At 44.1% G+C, this 24,598-nt stretch overlaps 1 protein-coding gene across 2 annotated transcripts in view; it reads left to right on the forward strand.

Moving 5' to 3' along the window:
* Positions 1-22,890, forward strand: part of MYO7B (myosin VIIB) — a 49,532-nt gene extending 26,642 nt beyond the window's left edge. For both annotated transcript variants that reach the window (XM_064666751.1, XM_064666752.1), the window contains 25 exons: positions 146-313; positions 591-671; positions 1,205-1,332; positions 2,733-2,859; positions 4,217-4,336; positions 5,175-5,348; positions 5,762-5,989; positions 6,435-6,602; positions 7,164-7,281; positions 7,376-7,502; positions 8,233-8,402; positions 9,086-9,267; positions 10,077-10,204; positions 10,731-10,888; positions 11,361-11,514; positions 13,396-13,551; positions 16,299-16,404; positions 16,533-16,646; positions 17,531-17,618; positions 18,721-18,827; positions 19,228-19,413; positions 20,278-20,394; positions 21,070-21,153; positions 21,873-21,992; positions 22,742-22,890. In XM_064666751.1, coding sequence (XP_064522821.1) covers positions 146-313; positions 591-671; positions 1,205-1,332; positions 2,733-2,859; positions 4,217-4,336; positions 5,175-5,348; positions 5,762-5,989; positions 6,435-6,602; positions 7,164-7,281; positions 7,376-7,502; positions 8,233-8,402; positions 9,086-9,267; positions 10,077-10,204; positions 10,731-10,888; positions 11,361-11,514; positions 13,396-13,551; positions 16,299-16,404; positions 16,533-16,646; positions 17,531-17,618; positions 18,721-18,827; positions 19,228-19,413; positions 20,278-20,394; positions 21,070-21,153; positions 21,873-21,992; positions 22,742-22,825 — 3,393 coding nt within the window. In that variant the 3' untranslated portion in view covers positions 22,826-22,890. The remainder of the gene's footprint in view (positions 1-145; positions 314-590; positions 672-1,204; positions 1,333-2,732; positions 2,860-4,216; positions 4,337-5,174; positions 5,349-5,761; positions 5,990-6,434; positions 6,603-7,163; positions 7,282-7,375; positions 7,503-8,232; positions 8,403-9,085; positions 9,268-10,076; positions 10,205-10,730; positions 10,889-11,360; positions 11,515-13,395; positions 13,552-16,298; positions 16,405-16,532; positions 16,647-17,530; positions 17,619-18,720; positions 18,828-19,227; positions 19,414-20,277; positions 20,395-21,069; positions 21,154-21,872; positions 21,993-22,741) is intronic.
* Positions 22,891-24,598: the final 1,708 nt, after the last annotated feature.

Genomic DNA, 24,598 nt, shown 5'->3' on the forward strand with positions numbered 1-24,598 from the left:
CTCCTCGTGTAAGTAGCAGGAGGAGATGGGAATTTTAACAACTTGGACTGGGTAAAGGAAGGAAATGCTCTTATCTAAACAGGCAGAAATGGCATGAGGCATTGGTTCTCTTGGAGGTGTCTGATTTTGCTTTCTGCTACTACAGGCTTCTCTAGTTGTGTGGGTGATCATCCTGAGGTTCATGGGGGACCTGCCAGAGCCAGCAATGTTTGCCAAGAATTCCACCACCAAGAGCAGCTCCGTGATGACACAGATATATGACACACTTGGCAGAAAAAACCAGGTCCAGTTGAAGAATGACAGCCCGAATATGGTGAGAGAAGCAGGCTATGTTTTTGTTTTCATTTGCTTTCCTTGGTTTCTGTGCTGTTCTACCAAGAGTGAGAAAAGCAAAGGAACCCTTTCATGCTACTGTACTTGAAATGCTACAAGTACAAAAGGGCTCCAGTTAGTCCTGGCAGGACACTGCAGCTCCTTCTGGCAAGAGAGGACAAAACAAAAACATCTTCACTTGAGCATCTTTCTGTCCTTAATGAATCATTCTTGCTGTGCATTGAACTAATTTCCCATAGTGGTAATGTCTGTTGCAGAGAGAAGGCAGAAGGGATAACAAAATTTTGAAGGGGATCTCATCCCTGAAGCTGAAACGGTCATCCAAGCTGACAGGGAAGGTAAGAGGTGGAAATAAATCGCTTCCTTTTCTTCTTGCCTGGAACCCTATCTTCACCTTCTGACAGATGTTATGTGACAGCAACCTCCCAGCTGGGAACTTGTTCCCCTGAGAAGCCAGTGCAGCCCTGTGTGGGATACTTGGTGCAGTATTCTTTGGAAATGATCCCCATGGGCAATGCTGTCATCCATACTCTGGCAGAGAACACAGGGAACAATTTATTATTGAGAACTCTTGGCATTACACAACAGTTTGCCCAAAGCCCTGAACAGACTGAGAACTACCATGTGCTTAGGGCTGTACAGGACAGTACAAGAAAGTTCTCCAAGCCAGTGATAGTGCTGTAACAGTGCATTTAAGGAGTTACCTGGAGACAGAAGGGGGGAATGTGGCCTGGCTCTAACTGCTCCTGCACTGAGCAGACAGCGGTTTACCCAGAAAGATAGAAAAGGAGTGTCTCTCATTTCTGAGAGAGTTGCCTGCTAAGAGGGGGGGTTTCTAGAACACTCTGGGGTTCTACTTGCTTTCCTTCAGGTGACAGACCAGCTGCGAAGTGGAGAAGAGGCTTTCCAAGAGGACACCTCGATCTCTGAGAGACCGATGTCCAACCTAGAAAAAGTGCACTTCATTATTGGCAATGCCATTCTGCGTCCTGCCATCAGGTAGGAAGTCTGTACCTCCTTCCTAGGACTAGATGCCCATTACATGAAGGAAATCCAGCATTCCCTTTCCACAGTCCTGGAGAATGACTCCTTTATTGTTTTTCCCAGTATTTTCATGTTGCAGTTTAGGCCAGTTGCCTTCATGTACGGCTTTCTGAATATCCCACGGGTATGGAATGGGGCAGAGCTCAGGGCTGTAACCCAATAACATCTGGTGGAACATAGCCCTAGGATGAGGGAGAAGAGTCACTCAGAAGAGTAAGAAATATGGAGTTAATGGATGAGAGGTTTCCCAACAGCCTATTGCTGAGTCCTCAAGCAATGTCCCCAAATCAGAGACGGCTGAAGGTCTGGATTGCTGAGTGTATCAGCCACTAAGAAGAAATCCTGTCCACAAGCAGTGTGAGGCTGGACCTTAGGCCAAGCATGGTGTGAGGACAAGCTGGTTGGTCCTGGCCTGACCCCATGAATCCTCTCCTCTGTTTTAGCTTACGTAACATTTTTCTGTAACAAAGCCCACAGGCACAGGCCCTGCCTTGACCTCAGTCATGGGCTGCTTTCCTCTCTACACCGTGGCTTTGTTTCAGTCAAGACACTCCCTGAAGCAGATTCCCAGCTGGAAAAATTGCCTTCAGTCCATGTATCATAACAGCCACAGGCTAAGTACCTATCCCCTTGCCCTGTGCTTCATCATATGTTCTATCAGGGAACCAAAACTTTATCTGACTTATGTCCTCCCACATCAGATTTGCCAGATGTGTGTTGCAAGAGTCAAGAAAAATTAAGATGATTTTTTAAGAGAAGTTTTGTCTGTATACAGATTTTCGAATCTGTTTCCCATACTTCCTTGCTGCAGGCAATTTGCATTTTCAGAAACTCACTCTGAAGTGCCTGTCCAAGGATTCACTCCAAGTTTGTATATAAATATATATACAAAAAAAAAATAAAATTAAGGAGGGTGTCCCACCATCCTTATCCCCAGATCCACCTAGGAGCAGACAGACAAAAGCCAAGGTACAAGCCACATGCTCTAGAGAGCTTGGAGCATGGTGGGACAGCAATGCCATTTCCCAGCTGGATGACCTAGCAGTTGTTATCCCTGCACAGTATCCCTGCTTGTCACAGGAGGTACCCCAGCATGGGAATTATTGCACTTAAACTGCTTGAGGAAGAAAGGGTGGCAAAGGGCTCTGAGCATACTTTGAGCCTTCTCCATGACCAAGTTATTTCCTGTGGTGCATCACGGGTGGTATCCCAGCTAATGCAGTTAAATCTAGCTCAGTTAAATCTAGCATGACTTCATCATGCTGCAACTGCACCATGCCTGCAGTGGAAACATAGCCAAAGACAGCTGAAAGACAGTGAATCATTATCTGTTGCTCTCACATATTTCATTACAGAGATGAGATTTATTGCCAGATTTGCAAGCAACTCACTGAAAACAGCAACAGGAGCAGCTACGCTCGCGGCTGGATCCTTCTGTCCCTTTGCCTTGGCTGCTTCCCTCCCTCAGACACCTTTGTGAAGGTACACTGCTAACCTTTCCAACAGCACCTCACGTGCCTGAGCTCAGCTGGGCTCTTGTGTATTTTGATGTTTTGATGCTGACAACCACACAAAATGTTTGGCTGCCACAGCAGCTGGTGCTGTGGTTTCAGCAGATACTCTCTCATCTCATATCCTTATCTGAGAATTTAAATAAATTATTGCTGCATTCACGTTTAATTTTTTTTCAATCCATGTCATACAGGTTGGATTCTGTTTTTCATCACAGCTCTCATTTTAGATCTCTAATCTGCAAAGAATCTGGCAAATTTTAACCTCTCCAATTCTACCTTTCCAACATTTAAAAGGTGTCTCCAGTTTAGTGATTAAATATACTCAGGAGGCCAGTATAAAATCACCCCTCATATTTTACCAATTCTTACCCTACATTTCCAAGCCCTAAAAAATCCAGTAGAGATTTGACCTTTTCTTAAATCATGCATTTCCAAGTTTCATCATCATCATCATGGCTGGGCTTCGCAAACTTTAAATGGATGATAAATCCACTTCACCACAGGATAAAAACCCAACCTGTGGCTCCAACTTGATATCAGCCTTCCTCCTAGATTTCAAAGGCAAACAGGATCTATGGATGTGCCTGAAAATTCAGCCTTGCTTTACTGACACCCTAGTTCAAATGATAAATATAATCATAAATGCTGCTAAATGGACACTGCTTGTAACAAACCAAACACATCATATTTTGATACCAGGCTTCATCCAAGGACTCTGAACTGTGCAGAATTCATAAAAGACTTGACCTCTAGGAATCCTGAATCATTAAAATAGCCGGGTGAATGCCCATGCTTGCACTAAATACAGATATGCAAATACCAGTCTGTGTCACCCAAGAGCCACACAGTCTCCAAAAGCTCAGTTTATCCAATTCTTCTCTTCCAAAGTCCAATCTTAATCATGGACTTCAGCTACTGATATTGCCAGAGAACTTGATAAAACTGAAAGTATCAGTCATTGTCAGTTCTAAGCTGCAATTAACTCTCTTCCCAGCACTGTTCATACAGACTTCAGGCTCTTCAGTTGAAGAGTTAGTTGCTCTAAGCTAATCATAGAATAAAGTGTAATATTTTTCACATAGTTAAACAAATGAATAGACCAACACAAGTCTTCCCCTTGGGACTGAAAGCTCTGAAGAATGAGTGAAAACCAAGTGTCTCAAACCTCCTTTTTGAAAACACTAATTCCAGCTCTAACCTTTAATGCTGTCTGATGAACTGAAAGCTAATGGATCGCTCTGATCTAGTGTGTCAGCTACAAAAGGCTTGTGACGTTTTAAGAGGATCAGTGTTTCCTAACTGCCTCTCGTGCTCTGTGCACACAGTACCTGCTGAATTTCATCCACCACGGGCCCGCGGGTTACGCTCCTTATTGTGCCGAGCGCCTCAGACGCACCTACGTCAACGGGGCGCGGACTGAGCCACCCAGCTGGCTGGAGCTGCAGGTACCAACTCCCTCTTTGCCTCCTTATATCCATCTGTGACATTTTATACCGCTCTGCATTTACTAACTTTTACTAACAGATCTTCCTAAATCCAGTCACGGAAATCAATCACGCAAGGGGATTGCAAACCAGCTGCCTTGGCCTGGGCAGTTTCTTGGATGCACCTCTTCTGGCTGTTCAGTTAGCCTAAATTCAGTAGAGGATGTGAGTTAAAAGCTGCAACACATGATTTGAAGGGAGATACTTCCATCCACTCAGGAGCCACAGGCCAGAAATGACCTCCTGAGGGAAGCTCTTACCATCACTTTTGGAAAAAACTGAGCAGGGCTTATGCTTTTAAAATGGAGAGGAGTTTAATGGGGCTATATTGTCCTCCTCTTCCTTTAAATGTCATCCTAGTAATTGTAAGTCACACACTCCCTCTTCAAGGAAAAGCCTCAGTTCAATTGCTTCCTAAATCTCAGTGACCCTATTGCCTAACACACATCTTCCTGGGCAAACTACTTGATTCAGGCCATCTCTCCACTGATGTGTGCAAGGCTGTTCCCAAAAGTCATCAGGACAACAACGGCTCATGAAAAGTCTATCAGTCCACACTGTTGTGTGATAATGACCTCTCCTGAGGAGAGAACTTGAGTCCAGTGCTGCTCCAGGGATGTAATTTATATTTCAGACTCACCGTGCATTGAAGAAACTGTGTGGGTTTTGGAGATTCACTTTTAGATTGTTGAGTGCGTAGTACAGTGTGTGGAGCTCAAATCTAAATGCCTTCTTCATTCTTCAGAGAAAAGTGAGGTTTGCCCATAATTTTTTTCTCTCATTTCATTCTGACTTACAGGCAACAAAGCAGAAGAAACCCATTATGTTTAATGTCACCCTCATGAACGGCCAAAGCATCACTGTCCCTGCAGACTCTGCTTCCATTGCCAAAGAGATCTGTCAGTTCATAGCAGACAAAACCAAATTGAAGGATGCCTTTGGTTTTTCACTCTACATCGCTGTGTTTGATAAGGTAAAGTATAGAAAAATAGAATGAAAGCTCCCTTCTCTTTCTGTGGAGTTGCTGCTGCCCACCCAGCCTCTCTGAGGACTCCCTCTGACTTCTGGAGCACCCTCAACCCAGTCCTGAACTCAGACCAAATCAGTTCTGAATCCCAGCTGGATCTCAGGACCTGATAATCCTATTCTGCCTTTCTGCTGGCTCACCACTTAGCAATTCCTGCTGCAGCCCTGTAGGGTCTCCTTTGCCAGGTCACATAACTGACTAATAAAAATACATCCACTTACCACATACAACTTGCACACCCACCTGCTTATCTTTTCAGAGGTTTTCCTGCTGTCGGGGAGACCAGGAGCTTCGTGCCTGTGGTCCTTCCCTCAGCCCCAGGGCAGGCATGCCAGTAATGCAGTGTCCCTTCGTGGCAGGTGTGGTCGCTGGGCGGGGGCCGGGATCACGTCCTGGATGCCATCTCCCAGTGTGAGCAGCTGGTGAGGGAGCGGGGCACCCACGAGCGCCACGCGCCCTGGCGCCTCTACTTCCGCAAGGAAATCTTCACCCCCTGGCACAACTCCCAGGAGGATCCTGTCAGCACGGATCTCATCTACCACCAAGTCATTCGCGGCGTCCGCTTTGGGGAGTACCGCTGTGAGAAGGTGGGTCTCCCGATTCATCTCCAAAAGAGTCAGAACTATATTAACACTTCCCATGTTAAAAAAGCATGAAGATGAACTAAGTTTGCAGTGGATATGGGCAATCCTTCCCTTCTTAGTGAACAATTCCTGTCCAGGTGATTGGGCCAGATGTCACACTGGCAGCTCTAATTAGTATTTTTTCCTTCCCTGCAACTTTCAGTTTATGTGGCAGCAGGAGGCATGTCCAAAGGGGCAAACTGGGTCTTATTTTAAAATATCTTTGCTAATAATTTCTCTGATGCTATGATTGTGTGAAGTTCACCCCTCCTTATACTGGATGACTCTTAAGAGTTTTCTAGACAAAAATGGAGAAAACCCCACTCCTAAACTGGCTTCAAGGTTGAATGAGGCTATCTGGCCTTTTTGACATCTTTCTAGGCCTCTTTTAATGGATTAATTGTTTCAGGAGGAGGATTTGGTGGAAATAGGTGCAAAATATTGTTATATCCAATTTGGAGATTCCATCCACAATGAACTTGTGCAGAAGGTGCTCCATGACTGTATCCCAGTGAAACAGCTGAAGTCCAAGCCCCTGGAAAAGTGGGTGAGCCTTATAACCTATGCACATGCTAAGGTAAGAGGTTTGTCTGGCAGTGCTGGGTAACCACTCTTGAGCACCAGCTTCTGCTTCTTTTACCATTTCCATTTACGAATAGTCTGTAGGGGGAAGAATAAAACCCAGCTCAGTTCGTATATCCCAAATAGCTTGTCAGGGCTGGGGCAGCAGAGAACTTTTCCACTCACTCTTCCAGTTAAGACTCAGCAGGGGGGCAGAATGAAAAAGTACATTTAAATCTCTGAATAGGCAACCAAGTCAGGATGAATGTGGGATGAAATATTGGTTTTGATCTAGAAATGGATTACCTGAATTATTTCCATGGCACCCAAAGTGTGTTAGACTCCAAACAGGTGGACTGGGGGGAAATTTGGAATCTGCATGCCTGTGGGCAATCTTAGCTGCATGTGGCTTGGGCCTCTGGAGACTGTTCCTGATTTACTTACGCCAGGTAGCCTTGGCACCTGTGACAGGAGAGGGTTGTTGGGAATCTCTGGGATCAGGCTTGCTCTTTATTGTCTGCAGATCATGCAAACCACATTTTACTGAGAAAACCTCGGGTGTGTTTTTATCCTGCAGGCCCCATACACACAGGACCGTCTCTCCTCTCAGACTGTGAAGGAGCAACTTGTAGATTTTGCTCGCTTTCACTGGCCTTTGCTTTTTTCCCGATTCTTTGAAGTCACTAAGTTTTCAGGTAATACCTGGAGCCTGGGAAGTAGAGGACAGCTATAAGATCAATAGAAGAAGACTTGTATAGCATTGCTAAGGATCTTTTTCTGTATTTTCAGGGCCCAGCTTGCCTAAGAACCACTTCATCGTTGCTATAAATTGGAAAGGTATCTGCTTCTTGGATGAGTCAGAAAAGCGGCTCCTTGAGCTGACCTTCCCAGAGATAACTGGCATCCACACCAACAGGTGAAGGCCCCAGAAAGACCATATCTGCAGAAGGCATCTTTTCCATACTCAGAAAGCATGTACTTTCTCTGCCATCTCCTTACGTGATTTGATCTGTGCCTGGAAAGGTGGCTTAGCCTAGGTCTGGGCAACAGAAAGGGAAAGCTTCTGAGAAGCCTATAAAGGAAATACTGAAATGGTTAGGTCCTTCCAGCTGATGGAACATGGCCCTCCTCAGTCAAAAAGGTGTAAGGAAGCACAGACAAGCATAAAGACAAGAACAGCCCAAATAACTGACATCATTAAGCCACTGTCTGCCGTGCATGCTGGGAGTTCATTTACTTCTCAGGTGTCATGGACCTGAATGGGATAACAAGGGAAAGAGGATAACCACTGGCTAGCTTAGGGCACACATCCTTGTGTCACTCAGAGAAAAGGGTCTTACACACATGATAAAAAAACCCTGTGAGGACCGTCAGAGATTCACTTAGCTGCCTGGTAACTCCAAAAGAAGGATGTTCGTTTGTCTTTAATGAAGCACTTTTGTACAAAACACGATGGAGTCCAGAGTAAAGCTGAACCACCCCTGACCTTCACACCTACCAGTTCATGGGAGGGCAAATTCAGAGCTCCCGATACTCGCTGTAAGGGAGTTATCTGCAAGGAGGTGTAGAGGTGCCTTGGCTGTGTTTGCAGATGGGTCTCTAAGCTTTTCAGATGCTCTGGTAACCAATTGTTCCTTAATACATAGGGCAGTGAAGTCATTTGGACAGAGTTGCACACTCATCACACTTCGTGCTGAGGAGTTTGTCCTGACATCTGTAAACAGCGTTGCCATTGCTGAACTGGTGGTGACATTCCTGGAAGGACTGAAGAAAAGATCACCATTTGCTGTGGCAATGCAAGAGAAAAAATCCCAGGGTAAGTCTTACAACTTTTCTACACGGTGGGGAAGAAATCTGAATTGTTGAAGGTGCTCACAGAGGACAGGAAGAACTTCAGCAAGAGTCCCTTTGCTCCAGGAGGGATGCCTCAGCACAGCAATGCAGAGCACAAGGAAATGGGATTCAGTACCTTTGCATACAAATCACCTTTTCTTCCTCCTTCTACCTCTTTGCATATTTTATTTAGATAGTACAGTGTCCGAAAACTCAGCTTGGTTATAGTAGGAAGTTGGGTCTGGGCTTCCTGGAAATATTTTACAGAAGAATTTCACAGAGGCAGTAAACTGGAATTTTCTGTGGAATACAGTTGGCTCAAACAGACATGAGAGGTTTAAGATGTAAACGTTAACTTCAGCTACTTAAACTACTGAGTTTCTCTTCATGCTTTGCTGCCAGTCTAGACACAAAGTCAGCATCCAAGTGAATCAAACTGAGTTTTACCATTGCCCTGAGTGGATCAAAATCAGGCCGTCAAAGGAAACTAAAGTGATATCTCTGAAGTTTTACTGTATAATTAGCCCTATTTATAGAAATCACTTTCTATTGCTAACTGAATTTAGGCCTTCAAAAAATACAGTTCCCTTGTCTTTCCTGTTGCAATCCCTTTGCATTTTCTTGGACTGTCAAGCCAGAACAGTACTCCCTTATTCTGTCTTCCAGAAGACCCTGGCATCCTGTCCTTCAAGAAGGGAGACTTGCTAATCTTCACCGAAGACAAAAGGCTGGATGAAGATTCTGGCTGGATCCATGCCCAGAATGAAAGGACAGGCAAAACAGGGAATGTATTTTTGGAAGACATCTACATCATTCCTTCTCTCACAAAACCCTCTAGTCAAGTGCTGGTAAGAAAAGCTAAGCATTCTCTGTGAAGAGACTGGAAGATAAATGATAATAATGATTAAAGTTAAATAATGATTAAAGTTAAATATGATTAAATTTATAGCTGGAAGATAATTGTTCCTCCAAACTCAGACAAGTTCTATACCTCCCATTGAAACAAAGCACTTCATTCTGTCCTGTCTGAAAACAAACCTCAACCTAGCCCAGACTCTAAGGACAAGGCTGCAGTTGCACAAAAGCAACAACTTTTTAAAAACCACCCAGTTTGTTCACCATGGGAGATTTCAGTGCCTGGCACTGGTAGCAATTAGTGGATATGGGTGTGCAGTTGCATTTCCCTGCCTTCACACTGGGTTGAGTGGTGATCACATTATGCCTCAGGGGAAGCTCTGAGTGCAGCAAGCTACTTTAAAAGAATATGATCTTTGAGGGAGTCAAGGTTTGCCATTGATCCCTCTGCTAACAATTTTGTCTTCAGTTTTGGCAATTCAGTATGTTGGATACTGTGCTAACAGGTAAAAAGCAGAAAAACTGGGGACAAAATACACTGGTGATAAACAGGTGCATTGTAAAATGTGTTGTGCTTCAGAAAGTCACATACATTTTGATGTGTACTGCTGTTGAGTCTGTGGAAATTGCTCTTAAGTCAACTCTTCCTAGGTCTTTCTTGAGTCTCTGGAGATGCTGCTTTGGGGACAGAAGGTCTTGGGCAGCACAGAGCACTACCTGTGCACATATGCTAAGTAACACCTGACAACCTGTGCAGAGACCTGTTCCCATGTGACACCTCTATGTGGCTGTGTCATTACAGAGTTTGCTGATGATGTCTCCAGACCAGAGGAGAACAGCTTCACAGAACTCCTTCATGGAGGAACCTGATGAAGAGGATGTCAAAGTGAAGCCTTACACCCTGGAGGAGTTCTCCTATGAACACTTCAGGTGAAGCTCTCTGCGTAGTGTACGCCCTAGGAAAGTTCTTATTGATCAGTGATCCTTAAAGCCCAGGATGAAATGGCATCTCTCATTTCTGATTGGGTTTCTTCTCTTTGTTCCCTGTAATTGTGACTTTGGATGTGCAGAGATTCTGGCACATGGTCTATTATATCTTAAGTCTGCAGAAATGCAAAGGGGAGGGTAGAACCCCAGCTGGAGTCACTTCTTCCCAGCAGGCCCTATTCTTAGTTCTCACCCCTTCTTCAGCAAGGGTACACAACATTTCAGGCCTCAGAGAGAAGGGGAAAATTAGTTTTCTAAAACTTCTCTTCTTTTTGCAAACCTTCTCCCTTCAGGATATACAGGAAACTACATTTTCCTGCTCTTGCTCACCTACAGACTCAAAGGAGATATGAGATCAACGTCTTGGGAAAGAACATGCCTAGAGATATGACTTTGTGATAATGACCTGCTATGTTCCCAGCAATACTGATCCAGTAATGTTGTATTGCCTGCACTTGTCTTCATTCAGGACTCCTGAGAAGGAATCCATCAGCAAAGCTGTTCTCCAGAAATCCCGTGGGCGCAGTCAACTGTGGGCACACTCTAAGGAGCCCCTGAAACAGCCATTGCTGAAGAGAGCATGCACAGATCCTGATCTTCGGGATTTGGCCTGTCAGGCCTTCATTGATATCCTTTCTCCCCTCTCTTTGGGACCTCAGAACACTCAGGGGAAGGAAAGGCTAGCTGCCTCCACTAAACTTGCCTCTGTTGTCATACCTTAACTGCATTACAGGGCATACATTCACATAAAGGTGGGATGTACCAAATCTGTGTCCCTTGTCTACAGAGGAAAGGTTCCTATTCCCTCCCAGTGCTCCACAGCTCCTGATGGCTCACTTAACTGGGAATGTGGCTTTAGGAGAGAGTGAGACTTACTGCATATGCCCAGAGCAAGCAGCTAACACAGTACAAATCACAGCCAAGCAGTGACTGCTGCATAGGGAAAGGGGGTAGGGGACAGGCAGGGAGCATGCTCCAGACCTTCCTCCCAGAATTTGCCACTTAGACATCAAAAGATCCCCAACGTGTTAGGATCCAGATAAAACTTACCATTTGCCTTCCAAAACTGGCCTGCTTTTCTCCTTAACAGCACATTCACCCATCATGAAGTTCATGGGAGACTATCCCTCCAAACAGGCACACTCCTCCGTGGAAGTCACTGACCAGATATTTGTGGCAGCTATCCAGGAGGAGGTCCTGCGGGATGAGATTTACTGTCAGATTATGAAGCAACTGACTGAGAACAGAAACAGGTATTCCCCTGGGTGCAAACACCCTGCTCCTTGCAGAGCCAGGCCTCAAGTGCAGGATGGGGAACAGAGGGGAAGGATGGTTGGAGTGACACTTTCCCTTTTGCCAGGCAGTGCTGTGGGACTCACCTTTGTGGAGCACTCGGGACCCCTGCCTGGCAGTGAGAGGCCACAGAACACCATTCATCTCCCCTGAGCTGCTGCTTTGCTCCCATCAGCATTCCATACTCCTGTCTGTGCAGCACAGTGTGAGGCAGGCAAGGTGTTTCTGAGGCTCTCTTGCTCCCAAGGCAGTCTGTGCAGAAAATATGACACTGCATAGTCCTTGCATCCCACCAGTGACTGCCCTGCTAACCCTCCATTCAAGTTTCCCAATGGCAGCATTTCCCTTCATAAGCACATAGTTCACACTAGATTTTTACCACCAGTGAATAAATACTTTGGTTATATTAATTAGGTTACACAACTGCCTTGCAGAACAGATTGGTTTCACAGGCCTCTGCCCACATAAAGTCTCTGAAACAGGCTGGTGTTTTCTTCCCCACTCACAAAATGAGAATTTGACCTACTTTCAGGGGAAATCAATTGCCAAAAGAAGCTTAAAATCATACTAATTATTAACAAAATGGTTTGTCTGTTTCTGGCTGCATTGTGTCACTGCAAAAGTGACAGAAGGAGCTTCCATTATTTATTTTCTTTCTTATTGTTCCACAAGTATTACTCCTAGTGGAACCTTCACCATGTTTGTAATCATTGACTGTTACATTTCCTTGCAGGCAGTAAATCTTACAGGCTATTTAATGCATAGCCTGTAACCATGGTGCCAGAGCCATGCCTGATGTGCTCCACCAATTTAGTCGCTGTTTAGAGCGGGATCACTGATGTGGAAAAAACAATGCTTGAAAGGTGGCTATTTCCATATACTTTCATTAGAACAGCCAGAGCAACAAATCTTTCATCCTTCCCAGGCTGCTGTGCTGTGGACCATGTCCCGTTCTCGCACAGACACAAGCACCACTCATCTATATAGTATAAAAGAGATTAAAATAGCGTGTCTTCATCTGCAAAATGAGAATAGTAAATGGGAATAGACAAGCAAGGATCTCTTTATTCAGCAAAGTCTGGTGCCCTTTCAGAGCCAGACATGCTGACTTTCCCAAACAAAACCACTTCACACCACTGAGTATTTCAGAGTAGTCCTGGGACACAACTGAAGTGTGTTCTGCTCCTCGCTTTGAAGGCAGAACGACTGACCACCTCCAGGCTGCAGAGCCTTTCTTACTGGTGAGGGCAAGGTGCCAGAAGAACTTCAACTGGCAGATTCCACAGGTGCAGAGGCTGGAAGAACTGGGTTCCTGCCTGAAAATGGTACCAACTTGATGTGGGGTGTTTAAGAACTCTAACTACCACATTACACAGTGCCATCTACATGTTCATTTTTCAGAACAGGAGCACATGTGAGGGGAAGCCAGTGCATGTGAAGTGCTTGTGCCCTGAGCAAAACTCACCAGTGCAGAGGGCAGGTGACTACAAACCACTGAGAAACCACAATCCGAATACACATGAGCTTGAGCAGCAAATGGCTTTCCAAGAGGATGGCACCAGGGTCACTGCTGCCCAGATGTCTGTTAACCTGAAGCTTATTCATGAGACTTGCAACTGTCACGAGTACTCCTCATGCAGAACTCAGCACTGTTTTCACATGCAGGCTGTGGTTGTTGCACAGCAAATGACTGCCAGAGCCTGTGTGAAGGCTCTGTTGATTTGCAGCTCTTTGCTGAATGGCACCATGATGGGAGTGTGTTTCTCTTCCCTGTGGCTGGTGTGTGGTCAAACAGAGAATTACATGTGGCTGTAGCAGAACTGTCTGCTTTGTGTTCACAGGTACAGCGTGACCAGGGGCTGGCAGCTCCTCTGGCTCTGCACTGGCCTCTTCCCACCCAGCAAGTCACTGCTCAAACATGCCCAGAAGTTCATAGAGACACGTCAGAAAGAAACACTGGCCCCAGCGTGCCGTCGGAGGATTCAGACAGTAATGAGGTAAATGATCTGGCACATAACCAGCTCAAAGTGTTCAGAAATCAACAGTCAGGCTCCAAAAACCACAAGGGCTAAAATAATGGGACTCTTACTTTCCTTTCCCTCTTTACGGCCTCTTTTTTATAAGTGATAATTATTTTTAACTCTTTATGGGCTTTGAACCACTAGAAGTGATCTGTGTCACAGTTTCACTTTTTTCTTTCACAGAGTTAGCAGCATTTTTTAAAAGTTCATCATCACACATAATCACTTGACTCCCAAAGCTGGGTATTTCAAACCTGAGTGTTTTAAATACAGCATGCAGCTTGAAATGACACCACTGATGATGTCCTGACCTTACTTTTCTTTGGTGAGGCAGCACATCATTGTTTCTCTTGCATGTGCCTGAGGATTAGTCTGGAGTTTGTTGACTCTCAGTAGCAAAGAGCTGCACACGTGCAGCTAAAAATACAACAGTAGTATGTTTTACTCATAGTGGAGGGACACCACTAAAGTCATTGCTATCTGCAGAGTGCTACTATGGCTCTGTTGGTTTTCTGATGGTGAAGTAAAGCAGATCCATGCTGGGAGAACAAGGTCAATACAATCAATTCTTTGAAGAAATCCAAATGAGCAAAGCCCTGACACTTACCTGGCTCAGAGCAAGGCACTTTTCCATCCACTTGGCATTTCCTGAACCTGGTGAGGGTTGAAGCAACATGGCCCCCAAACCACAGTGCTTCCTGAGCTTCTGAATAACTTGTTGTTCTAATGGACATGACACAAACAGAGAGAATAGAAGGGCTACCCAGATTTCAGGAAGGATCAACTGAACTGTAGGGGGAAGGTTTCCCTAGATTCCTCCAGGCACTGGAATTACCCAGCTTACCACTCTGAGAACAAGAGTGTGGCATCAAGGTTGACTCCAGCCTCCTCCCTTTTGGAGATGCTGTGATTTGCCACCTGCTTGCCACAGACCTCATCAGTAAAGAAGCTGCTCAATGATTTCTCCTTGCAGCTCCTCCATCCTCCCCTCTCTCAGGCTGAGCCCCATGTTTGGTCTGTGAGCCCTGTGGGTCAGGCTCTAAGGGAATGCTAACACAGTGGATAACCCCCTTGCAGTGCATGGATTTTGGCACTGCTGAGGAAATGACACCACACATTGAACTCGCCTTTGAAGTCCCTGAAAAATGCATGGCAAGGAATGCTATTCATTGTTTATTTCTATGGAGAAGACTTGAAAATTCCTGCCTCCCTATATCATGTGCTATTCATGCTCTAAGCCCTGTTGAGCTTTACAGAGCTGCTTTTGAGAGGGCAAACAGGGAGGGGAAAGCAGAATGGGCCGTTTGGGAGAAGAATTCTATTTGCTAAACTTCCCCAGAGCTGGAGCTTGGGGGATGGGAAGAGGAACAAAGACAAATCTTGTCTTCTAAGTGCAGTTCTTTTCATAAGATTAAACCTGCACCTGTTTAGAACAGCACAGAACAGCATAGAATAGCATAGCATAGAATAGAATAGAACAGAAAATACTATTTCAGTTGGAAGGAACCTTCAACAATCATCTAGTCAAACTTCTCCCTATAAGTAACCTGCTCTCTTTGGAAAGGGGAGGGCAGTCAGCTCAAAGGACTGACCTATGATACATTCAGGGGAGGCCAACTGAGCCCTTGGGTACCTACTTTTTCCTCCATAAACAGCTTTACAGCTTCATCCCCAGAATTCTGGCCACTGATCTCACCTTGGCAATGAATTCCTAGCTCAGGCTGCAAAGAGAGGTGGCCCTGTGCCTCTCCAGCCAAGCTGCTGCAGTTCCTTGAGCTCCTTGTGATGCCAGTTCAGGAACAGGTGACTGAGTAGGGAAGGTCCACACTCTGTACAATACCTGCACATGCTGTTCAGCTTGGCTGAACAGTCAGGTTTTCCTTCTCCAAATGAAACTGCTACTTTATTGAATGGAAAAAAATATTAGTTTTCAACTCTACACAACCGAAGCTGGATCCAGACTAACCTCTTCCTGAGAGACTGACCCAGTGTGAGAGGAGTTTGGCCCATAAGTTATGGTGTACAAAATCTCTGAACAGCCTGCTCTGTGCCACTTGAGGGTAGGAATATACCAGCCCCAGGAGGTAATGTGCTAGATTTTTCCTCACTTTTAACTGTGTCAGGGTTTTGGCATCACTCAGACTTCAGGGCCAGTTCCTTTGCTTTAAAAAGCAGCTCGGCTCTGAGGTATAATTTCAAAGAACTGGGTTTGTACAGCTTAGCAGCTCCTGAGTCAATGATCGCACTCCAGCTCTTATATAAAACACTTTCAGGAGCCCTCCAAACCTTTTTGGTACTTGCCTTCTGTGCTTTAAGTAATTTTGAATCTGAATACATCTTTTCCTGATGCAAGAATTAAATAAAATGTATTTCTCCTTGTAGCCATTATCTTCACACTTCAGTAAGGAAGAATGCTGCTGAATCTACAGAAGGGGCAATGGGGGGCAATCTATAGAAGGGTACTGGCTAAGAAGGTGCCTTGTTCATGCCATCTTGTTGCAGAGTAGAATATGCTTTTAATATATTTTCTAATGAGACTCTCAGTTTCTTGCTGTTAATATACTGAATTTCACTGGGGTGAAGGTCCATTGGAGCCCGCCCCACCACACAGCACCAGCATTTTGAGTGGAGTCTGTTGTTCAGCTGGAATATTGTTGTTCAGCTCCTCAATGATTAGACATCCAGCACTGATCTCTCTTATGATTGGTGGTGGTATTTTCCAGGAGTGGCTGCAGGAAGTGGGCACCTCATCCTGTGGAGGTTGAGGCCATCTTACAGAACAACACTAAGATCTCACACAAGATTTGCTTCCCCAATGAAACACAACAGGTGAGCACTTACTTGTTTTCCCAGCCTTGACCATTTTTCCAGCCATGATGTGTTCACCCAGGAGCATGTTTGAAGACATTCAGTGCTCTTACTTCTTCCTCTCTAACAAGAGTCTTGTTATCTCATAGACTTTTGATGTGGGAACAAACACCAAGATCCGAACCCTGTGTCAGAACATCGCTTCTAAATTGCAGCTGAGCTCCTGGGAAGGTTTCAGCCTCTTTGTGAAGATTGCAGACAAGGTAACTCTTCTCAACTGTGGCCAGACTCTCCCTCCTCTCTTACTTATTTACCAGACTACCTAAACAACCACATGAAGCTAAAGACCAGAGCAGGTCATTACTGCTTCTGTCTTACTGAGTCTTACCTAGACTCAAACTTTTAGCACCAGACAATTATTTTAAATCTCTTGAAGGGGCTGGATGGAGATGCAAGTTTCTATCAGCCTGCCAATACTTAGGTGGTACTAAAAGCAGAGAAGACATGGGCTTTCTAGCAGCTGCTGGGATTGTTGCAAGTTGGATGTTGCCTAGTGCTGGATTCAGCCCTTTTCCACTCAGGCTTTTCCCAGGAGTTGTGCTGCACATATACAGTGCCCACTGGGATTAAGGGGAGCAAGGGCAACCAGCACCAGTTGATTGCTCTCTAGTTTGTCAGGAGCTTGCCTTGCTTGAACTGAAGTTTGGTCTGGCTGCCTTGCTGAGAGGTCCCTTCTCTCTGGAACTGTGATCAAGGCAAAAGTAGCAGTGAGCCCAAGCACAGGGAGTTTCTGATGTGCTGCCTTCCTGAAAAGAGGAACCCAGTATGTGACAATATTTTACAAAGAGGAGAATAAGCTGAGAATAAGGTAGGCATCTTCAGCTTGACTTCAATAAACAGCTTCGAAAGCAAAAAGAAAAACAGGATGCAATAAAAGTCCCCATACAAAAGGTAAATAAATTGAACCTTCCTTCTCCTATTTCCCTACTTCTTTCCCCTTGCCTCTGTCTTTCCTCCTGTAATTCTGCCCTCTTACTGTAGACAGGGAAAGAAAATTCAGCCTGATATTTGGGTATGTTGGCACTGGCAGTATTTTATATGATGTGCTAATCCCTCCTTTCTCTCCTTCATTGCTTGGCCCCTGCAGGTGATCAGTCAGAACGAAGCAGACTACTTCTTTGACTCACTAAGGCAGGTGACAGACTGGAACAGGAGGAACAAACCAGGGAAAGATGGTAAGGAGAATGCCAGCATGACAAGAAGCTGCATGGCATGCTGTGTTTTACTGGGAAAGAGCAGATTTATCCAGTAGGATTCACTCCATCTTGGGAAGTGTTTAGCAGAGTCTTTTTATACCATTTTTGTTTGTACACATGGTTACTGCCTGCACCAGCAGCAAGTGACCCAATGCAGCCAAGCACAGGCTATCAGAAACACCAGAGCATCTCTGTGTGGGGATCTCTCCAGAAACTTTAAATTGGTAACAAAGATTTTTTGACCAAAAATCTTTTGGTGTATCCAAAACACACCGCTGGATACACACAAGTTATACAGGTTGATCCTCAAGTATTAAGCATCAGCCAACAAATGTAAATAGGTTCTTCATGGTGTCACATTCCTTGGGTTGTCAGAAAATTTTTAACCAGATTATTGCCTGGTGATACCCAAGCACAAGTTACGTTGTCAGGGAAACAGCCATTAGAATAAAGCAATGTAATACTAATAACAGCAATTCCTTCCACTTAGCCCCCCCACCCATGTATTACATACATTTTGAAATCTACATCAAACTCCACTCAAATTTCTTATCAATTTATCCTGATCTTTGCTTATTTCAGGACAGCTGAGGTTCAACTTCCTGAAGCTCTGTCGATGTATCTAAGACTTTCTAACTTCTCTCCCCACAGCTGATGCAGCTGCTAGGAGCTCCAAAAACCACAGCATAAAGATGTGGGTCCACTAAATCACAATTTGTTTGTGTAAGCACAGCCCTCAGGGAACGTACTGGCATCAGTGTACCAGAGTTCAGGTGTGCTGCACACCAGCAGGCAGCTGTCAGGAGCACCAAGAAATAACAAACACTCCATGGCTGGCACCCTCACCTTCTCCTTCATTTCTGGAGAGCCCATATCTCAGATCACTGTGTGAGCAGTGTCCAGCAACTGACAACTAATCACTTTCTTGGTCATCTAAAATGGCTTTTTGTATTTTTTGGGTAGCAACTTTATTTGTTACTATTAAAACCAGAATTACTTTTCTGCAGAAACTCACAAGCCATTTAAAAACTGCAGAACTGTCAGTGACGCAGAGAACACTAATAAGATCTGGTTTCCTTAGGGACTGCTATGTCTGTGGCATATGAGGTGTACTTCATGAGAAAGCTGTGGCTGAATGTCACTCCTGGGAAGGACCTGAAAGCTGATACCATTTTCCATTACCACCAGGTAAGCACAGATATAGTGTGATCCCAGAAACACTCCTGAGAAAGTATTACTGTCTCCCTCCCCAAGGCCTGCATTATAGAGCCTCCAGAGGAATGCCTCCAGAAGGCACAGCTCAGCCTCAGAAGCAGATTTCTCACAGTGTTCACACCTTAGCTATGATACAAGCACAGCTCCCTCACCAAATTGTTCCGTGGAGATGCTTGTCTTGCTCCATAAATTGTACAGAGAATGACAGAAAGTTCTGAGTTGTAAAGGACCTTTAAAGATCAACCCAAAATTTCTCAGGATGTCCTTGGACTGTGTTTGGCAAGACTCACATCCTGACCTTACGGATTTAGAATGTTTAAGTCAGTGTTTGCTTCAGCCCACTGTGCCTGAATTCAGAGCTGGTCTCTTCCAGGAGCTGCCAAAGTACCTTAGAGGTTACCATAAGTGTTCCAAGGATGAAGCTGTCCAGCTGGCAGGGCTGATTTATAAAGTGCGTTTCAATAATGACCGCGCACAGCTGGCAACCATCCCCAAAATCCTGAAGGAGCTGGTGCCAGACAATCTGCTCCGAGCAGTCTCACCAGATGAATGGAAGAAGGTAAGAACATCAGCTTTCCTTAGTCATACTATTTATAGAGAGCTTTAGGAGAGAAGACAGACATCGAGCCACTTTACATTTTTGAGCTGACAGCCTTTGAAAGCACTATGGAGGGATGCTATTGGATACTGCTGGATTTGCCAGCAGGATAGTGAGACTATTTGCCTCTTACAATCCTCATTTTGCATCCTCTCTACCAAAGCTCTGAAAGATATCTGTGGGCCTGGATGACTTGATTTGAGATGTGCATCTTTCTTGAAGACAGTAAGCAACTTCCAGTGCTCAGAATAAGAGTTAGAGACAGGGAAATCAGTGATGGGACTGGGAATTTGAGGATATTGGACAAAACCAGAAAATTAAGATGTGTAATAAAGTATTTCATAGTTTGGCACCAAATAAAATTCCTTGCACCATGTGCATGCTACTTAGAGCAAAAGGCTCTTTTCTCCATGAAAAGGCAAGGAAGTTTCAGCAGGTACTTCTTACTTAGTCCACTGAGGAAGACACAGGACACTATTTCAAATGACCCTACATGTTTCAGCAGAAGATGTGATACATGTCTGTGGGTGATGAACACTGCCTTTCTTTTGTTTCATCCTACATTGCCCCTCTGACCTGCAGTCCATTCCCTGGGGCTGCTGGGCTTCCTTCACCCAACACATGAATAAGAAAAGCTGGGGATCCTGGCTCCCCCTTGCCTCAGGGCATGGCAGGATCCTTACATCTTCACAGTCTTCTGTTGCTGGGGGAAAAAAACCCATGATCTTGGTGATGATCTGGTGCTGTCTTTAGTGCTAATGCTGGGCACTGGAAATCTGCCTGTCTCCCAACTGAACAGGCCTTGTATCTGCTTTTCCTAAACAGAGCATTACTGCAGCATATAGTAAACATGAGGGAAAAACTGTGGATGAGGCCAAGATTGCCTTCTTGAAAATGATACACCGGTGGCCAACGTTTGGATCAGCCTTTTTTGAGGTGAAGGTAGGTTTGAAGGCCTGTGTGACTGGATTTGGGAGTAGATCAGTACTAGGGGATATGGACTTACTGTAATTCCATATCTGCATAAGTGAAAATACATTAGAAAGCTGAGTTCCTGTGATCTATTGAGGAAAACTCAGTTCCTTCAAAGTGGGGAGATGGGTTCTTTATCCATTCTGAACCTATGTCTACTGTTTACTGGCTATGTTGTTGTTCCAGTTGTAATACCTATATTACAGGTGTGTAGGAGCAGTAGGGGGTTAGTTACATGGATGCTTAATTGTCCTGTCATCACTCTCCACAAAAAAATGCTGCCAAATCTTGGCTCTGTGGGGACTCTTCCCTTAGAACAGAACTGTGTTAATCCTCTCATTCTGGAGAGGATACCTCCCAAGAATCATTTCCCACTTGCTACCTTTAATTTCTCCTTGCTGGGCTCTTAACTTCCCTTAACTGGTTTGCAAGCAACTGTTAAGCCTGTTATCAGTGTAGTAAATAATGGACCTGATTCTGCTTTCATGCAGCAGTTGCTCAAGTCATCGATATAGGGCCAAAAGGTTTCAGTGTTCATTTTGGGAAAGAGAACAAGCAGCACTGGACACTATTAAAGGTCACCGTGCACCTCATACAGATAATTTCTTCATTTTCTGCTTATCTTCCTGTGTTACTTGTTCACAGCAAGCCTCGGAGCCAAATTTCCCAGAGATTGTGCTGATTGCAATCAACAAGCAAGGAGTCTCACTGATACATCAGAAGACAAAGGTAACAATTGCTTCTCATGAGTCCACGGAAGGAAGGATCTAACTGACTGTGCTAATTTAGGGACAGCAACAGGACCTTGTCCAGGAATGATAAGAGAGGGTAGAGACCCTCTATTCATTTTTGTGTGAAAACAGAAGAAAACTTCACTGCCTCAAATTACTTCTTTGCAGTTTCTACACTGGAAAAGAAACAGTGTAGAGCATCTCTGCAAAGAGACATGGGAATCATGATGCACCTGAGCAAGGTGGTAAGATGGATGTGCAAGATCAGTCAGATGGATGGGCAGTGCACCTGCTTCAAGAAAAGTGTTTTGCAGGAAGCCCAGGTGTCTAAAAGCTCAGACTGAATGGCAGTGTTTAGCTGCTGCCTAACCCCAGCACTCTGGTCTTACCAAGTTCCCAGGAAAAGGGAATATCACTATTTCCTTTCAATAATGAAACAACTATCCAGTGAGTTTTAGATTATAGTAAATATAATGGCAGTGTGCTAAGGCACAGATCAATGTATAATGAAAGAAAGTCTCACTAGTGTGATTAAGATTCACCTGGTTGGTGAAAATACAATATAACACTCGTTTAGATGCAAGAACTACCTTGATCCACTGCATTTTTAAATGAAGTGGGAAAGAAAAAGAATGCTCTGGCTCCACCGGTTTTCTTATGTAACAGCCTGTTTTCATTTGAGAAATGTTCTGTAGTTCAATTTGTTTCCCCTTACAGGATATTTTAACAGTCTACCCATTCAATAAAATCTCCAACTGGAGCAGTGGGAGCACATACTTTCACATGACAATAGGGAACCTGGTACGAGGAAACCGGCTCTTATGTGAGACATCTCTGGTAAGAAGACTTTCCTCAACTTAGACAAAACAACCTCCTGATTTTGCCTTTGCATCCAGAATTGGTACAAAACAAGGGAGCCAAAACAGATAAATACCACTGCAGATACAAAAAGCATTCGCTGCTGTGTCAATAAAATTGCCATTTGGAACTGGTTCCATGCTATATCATGCTAAAGATTTAAGACACAGGACACAATGAAAATAGTAATTTCCTAAATTCTTCCCCTACATCAAAATTCTATCCACCTGAGACATCAAGACTGAAAAACTATCTAAGAGGCTTTTTGTCTTGCATGTCTGCCTCCGTCTATGCAGGAAAGCCAGCTTTGTAAGACTTTATACTTTCCAATGATTGGTACCAACTTTTTAACAATTGGCTTCAGACTGTCCAGAGGCTCAAAGAAGTATCACTGTATTAATATTTAATGGTAGGTTTGTAAAGATAACAAAAACATTTGTAGGCTAACTTCTCTGACACAAAAGCCTGGATCCTTAAATACAAGAATCTTAGAGTACAAGTCAAGCTATAGAGTGAATACCCAGGTGACAGCAGAGCTATGCTCTGTAAAGTTTTGGAAATCTATGAAGAGTAGAAATAGGTAAGTCATTACTAACACAGTGACAGCTATTGAAAGAGATGTTCATGCAGGGAAGAACCTAAGAAGAAGATAAACCAGGGAGGAAATTCTAGTTATTTTTACTTCTGGAGCTCTCAGAGAGATTTAAGGCTTTTTTCTTTCCTGACAGGGTTACAAAATGGATGACCTGTTAACGTCCTACGTACGCCTGCTCATGAATGCTGTAAACAAGCAAAAGAACCTCCCAGCCTGAGAGTGGGGATAGAACCCATGACCTGTGTTTGTGCCAAACTACCTGTAATTTCATCTCTCATAAGAAATGCCTTCTTCTGGTCACACACTGGAAGAACTGAGTTGCTGAAATATTACTATGAGAGAAGCTCAAGCGAGCATGTGCTTTCAAATATCTGTAACACTTGTCTGTCTTAGATGTAGCATGAGAATTCCATTCAGATTTTGGATTAGATGGACTTTAATGTTGTATGGGACTGGGGGAACCCTATGAAGGCCTCTTATGATAGCCTGAATCTCCTCCATTCAAAGAAAGACATACATTAACAGTTGTCTTCCTTTTGGAAAGAATGACCCTTGTTGTATATGCTCTTACCAAATGCATAAACTCCATGCTTCTTTGGAAACAAAAGGAATTTTTTTTTTCTCCTACTGGAAATTCTAAGAGTGGAGCAATGCCCCTTCAGTAGTAGATAACTGGACACTTTGAAAGGTAAGATGCTGGTTTTCATCCTTTGATCCCTAGGTTGTGTTGCACATTACAGTAGCCTAGGACAGCCAGTTACAGAATGTAACTGTACTTCTTGCGTGCTGCTAAATTAACAGGCTGCCCCCTGACTTACCACTGCCTTGGTTACATTAAATAGTCTTCTTTCTTCTACCTTTTATAATGCTCTTGGAAACTAACAACCACTTTTACTATGTGGTTTCTAGTAAGCTTAAACTTTAAATGAGTCTGGATTTTGGGTCCATTACTTTTAGTTGCTCCTATTTCAAGTTATAGATGTACTATTCAGTGCAAATCAGAATTGAAGAACTCAGTCTAACAAACATCTGTTGAAAAGAGACTTTTCTACTCTATAAAAATGTTCTCAACTTGAAGTTATGCAGACATTCCTTTAGGAGACAAGAATAGCTTTAATTTCTCCTGATTCTGTTTCCTGTTTAGCAGACAGTTTGAGTGGTAAAATTTGATTCAGCTCTTATGTTCATCTCTCAGACCTTTGTAGACACACAGCTTTGGTCCCATAGCAACCAGAGTGTGCTGAGTGTCTAAAGCAGATATGCACTGTGGTGGGAGTAAGCTTGGATGATCCCCCTCAGAGAAAAAGTACTTCTCCCTTGCTCACAGTGAAACATGGATGTGTCTTAAAGCATTTACACCGAATTCCTTGAGACACAGTCTGGCAGTGCTGGAAAAGCAGCTCTGCCTGATCTCTCAACTTTGCCAATGGATGCACAAAGGGTCGGTCCCTTGTTCCCTCAGACGTGTGTGTGTGAAATTCAAACACTGATGGGATTTTTGTTCATGGGTGGCAGGGAAGAGCCCTACTCTGTGCATCTAAATGAGTGCCACACCTGTCAGAATAGTGATCCTTCTGCAAGCAATTAGACACTCCTGCTGTAATGTCCATTGCTGGCAATGGAAACACTGGAAATTCATTACTTGGAGTGGTTTTGATCTAACTGGCTATAAGTGAGAAGCGCTCAATAATTCACCTGTACAGAAAGAAATTCTGCAGCCAAACTGTACTGTTCTTGGTTTTTAAATAAAGATTGCAGAAAATCAACTGCAATGTCTTTTTCTTAACAAGAAGAAAATGCTTAAATACTCAAGTTGAGTATTTGCTCTAGATCCATGTAACTTAAATCTAGCAAATATCTACTACAGCCTGTAAATGATCATAGCATCCCATCTGTGTACAAACCCATTTTGTACAACACAGCCTCTAAAAGGATAATACCCCTTTCTGCACATCCTTATCAACCAACATATCACCACAGAAGCAGCACA

The sequence above is a fragment of the Pseudopipra pipra genome, chromosome 10 (genome assembly GCF_036250125.1).
Source record: "Pseudopipra pipra isolate bDixPip1 chromosome 10, bDixPip1.hap1, whole genome shotgun sequence".
In the NCBI taxonomy this organism is placed as follows: Eukaryota; Metazoa; Chordata; class Aves; order Passeriformes; family Pipridae; genus Pseudopipra; species Pseudopipra pipra.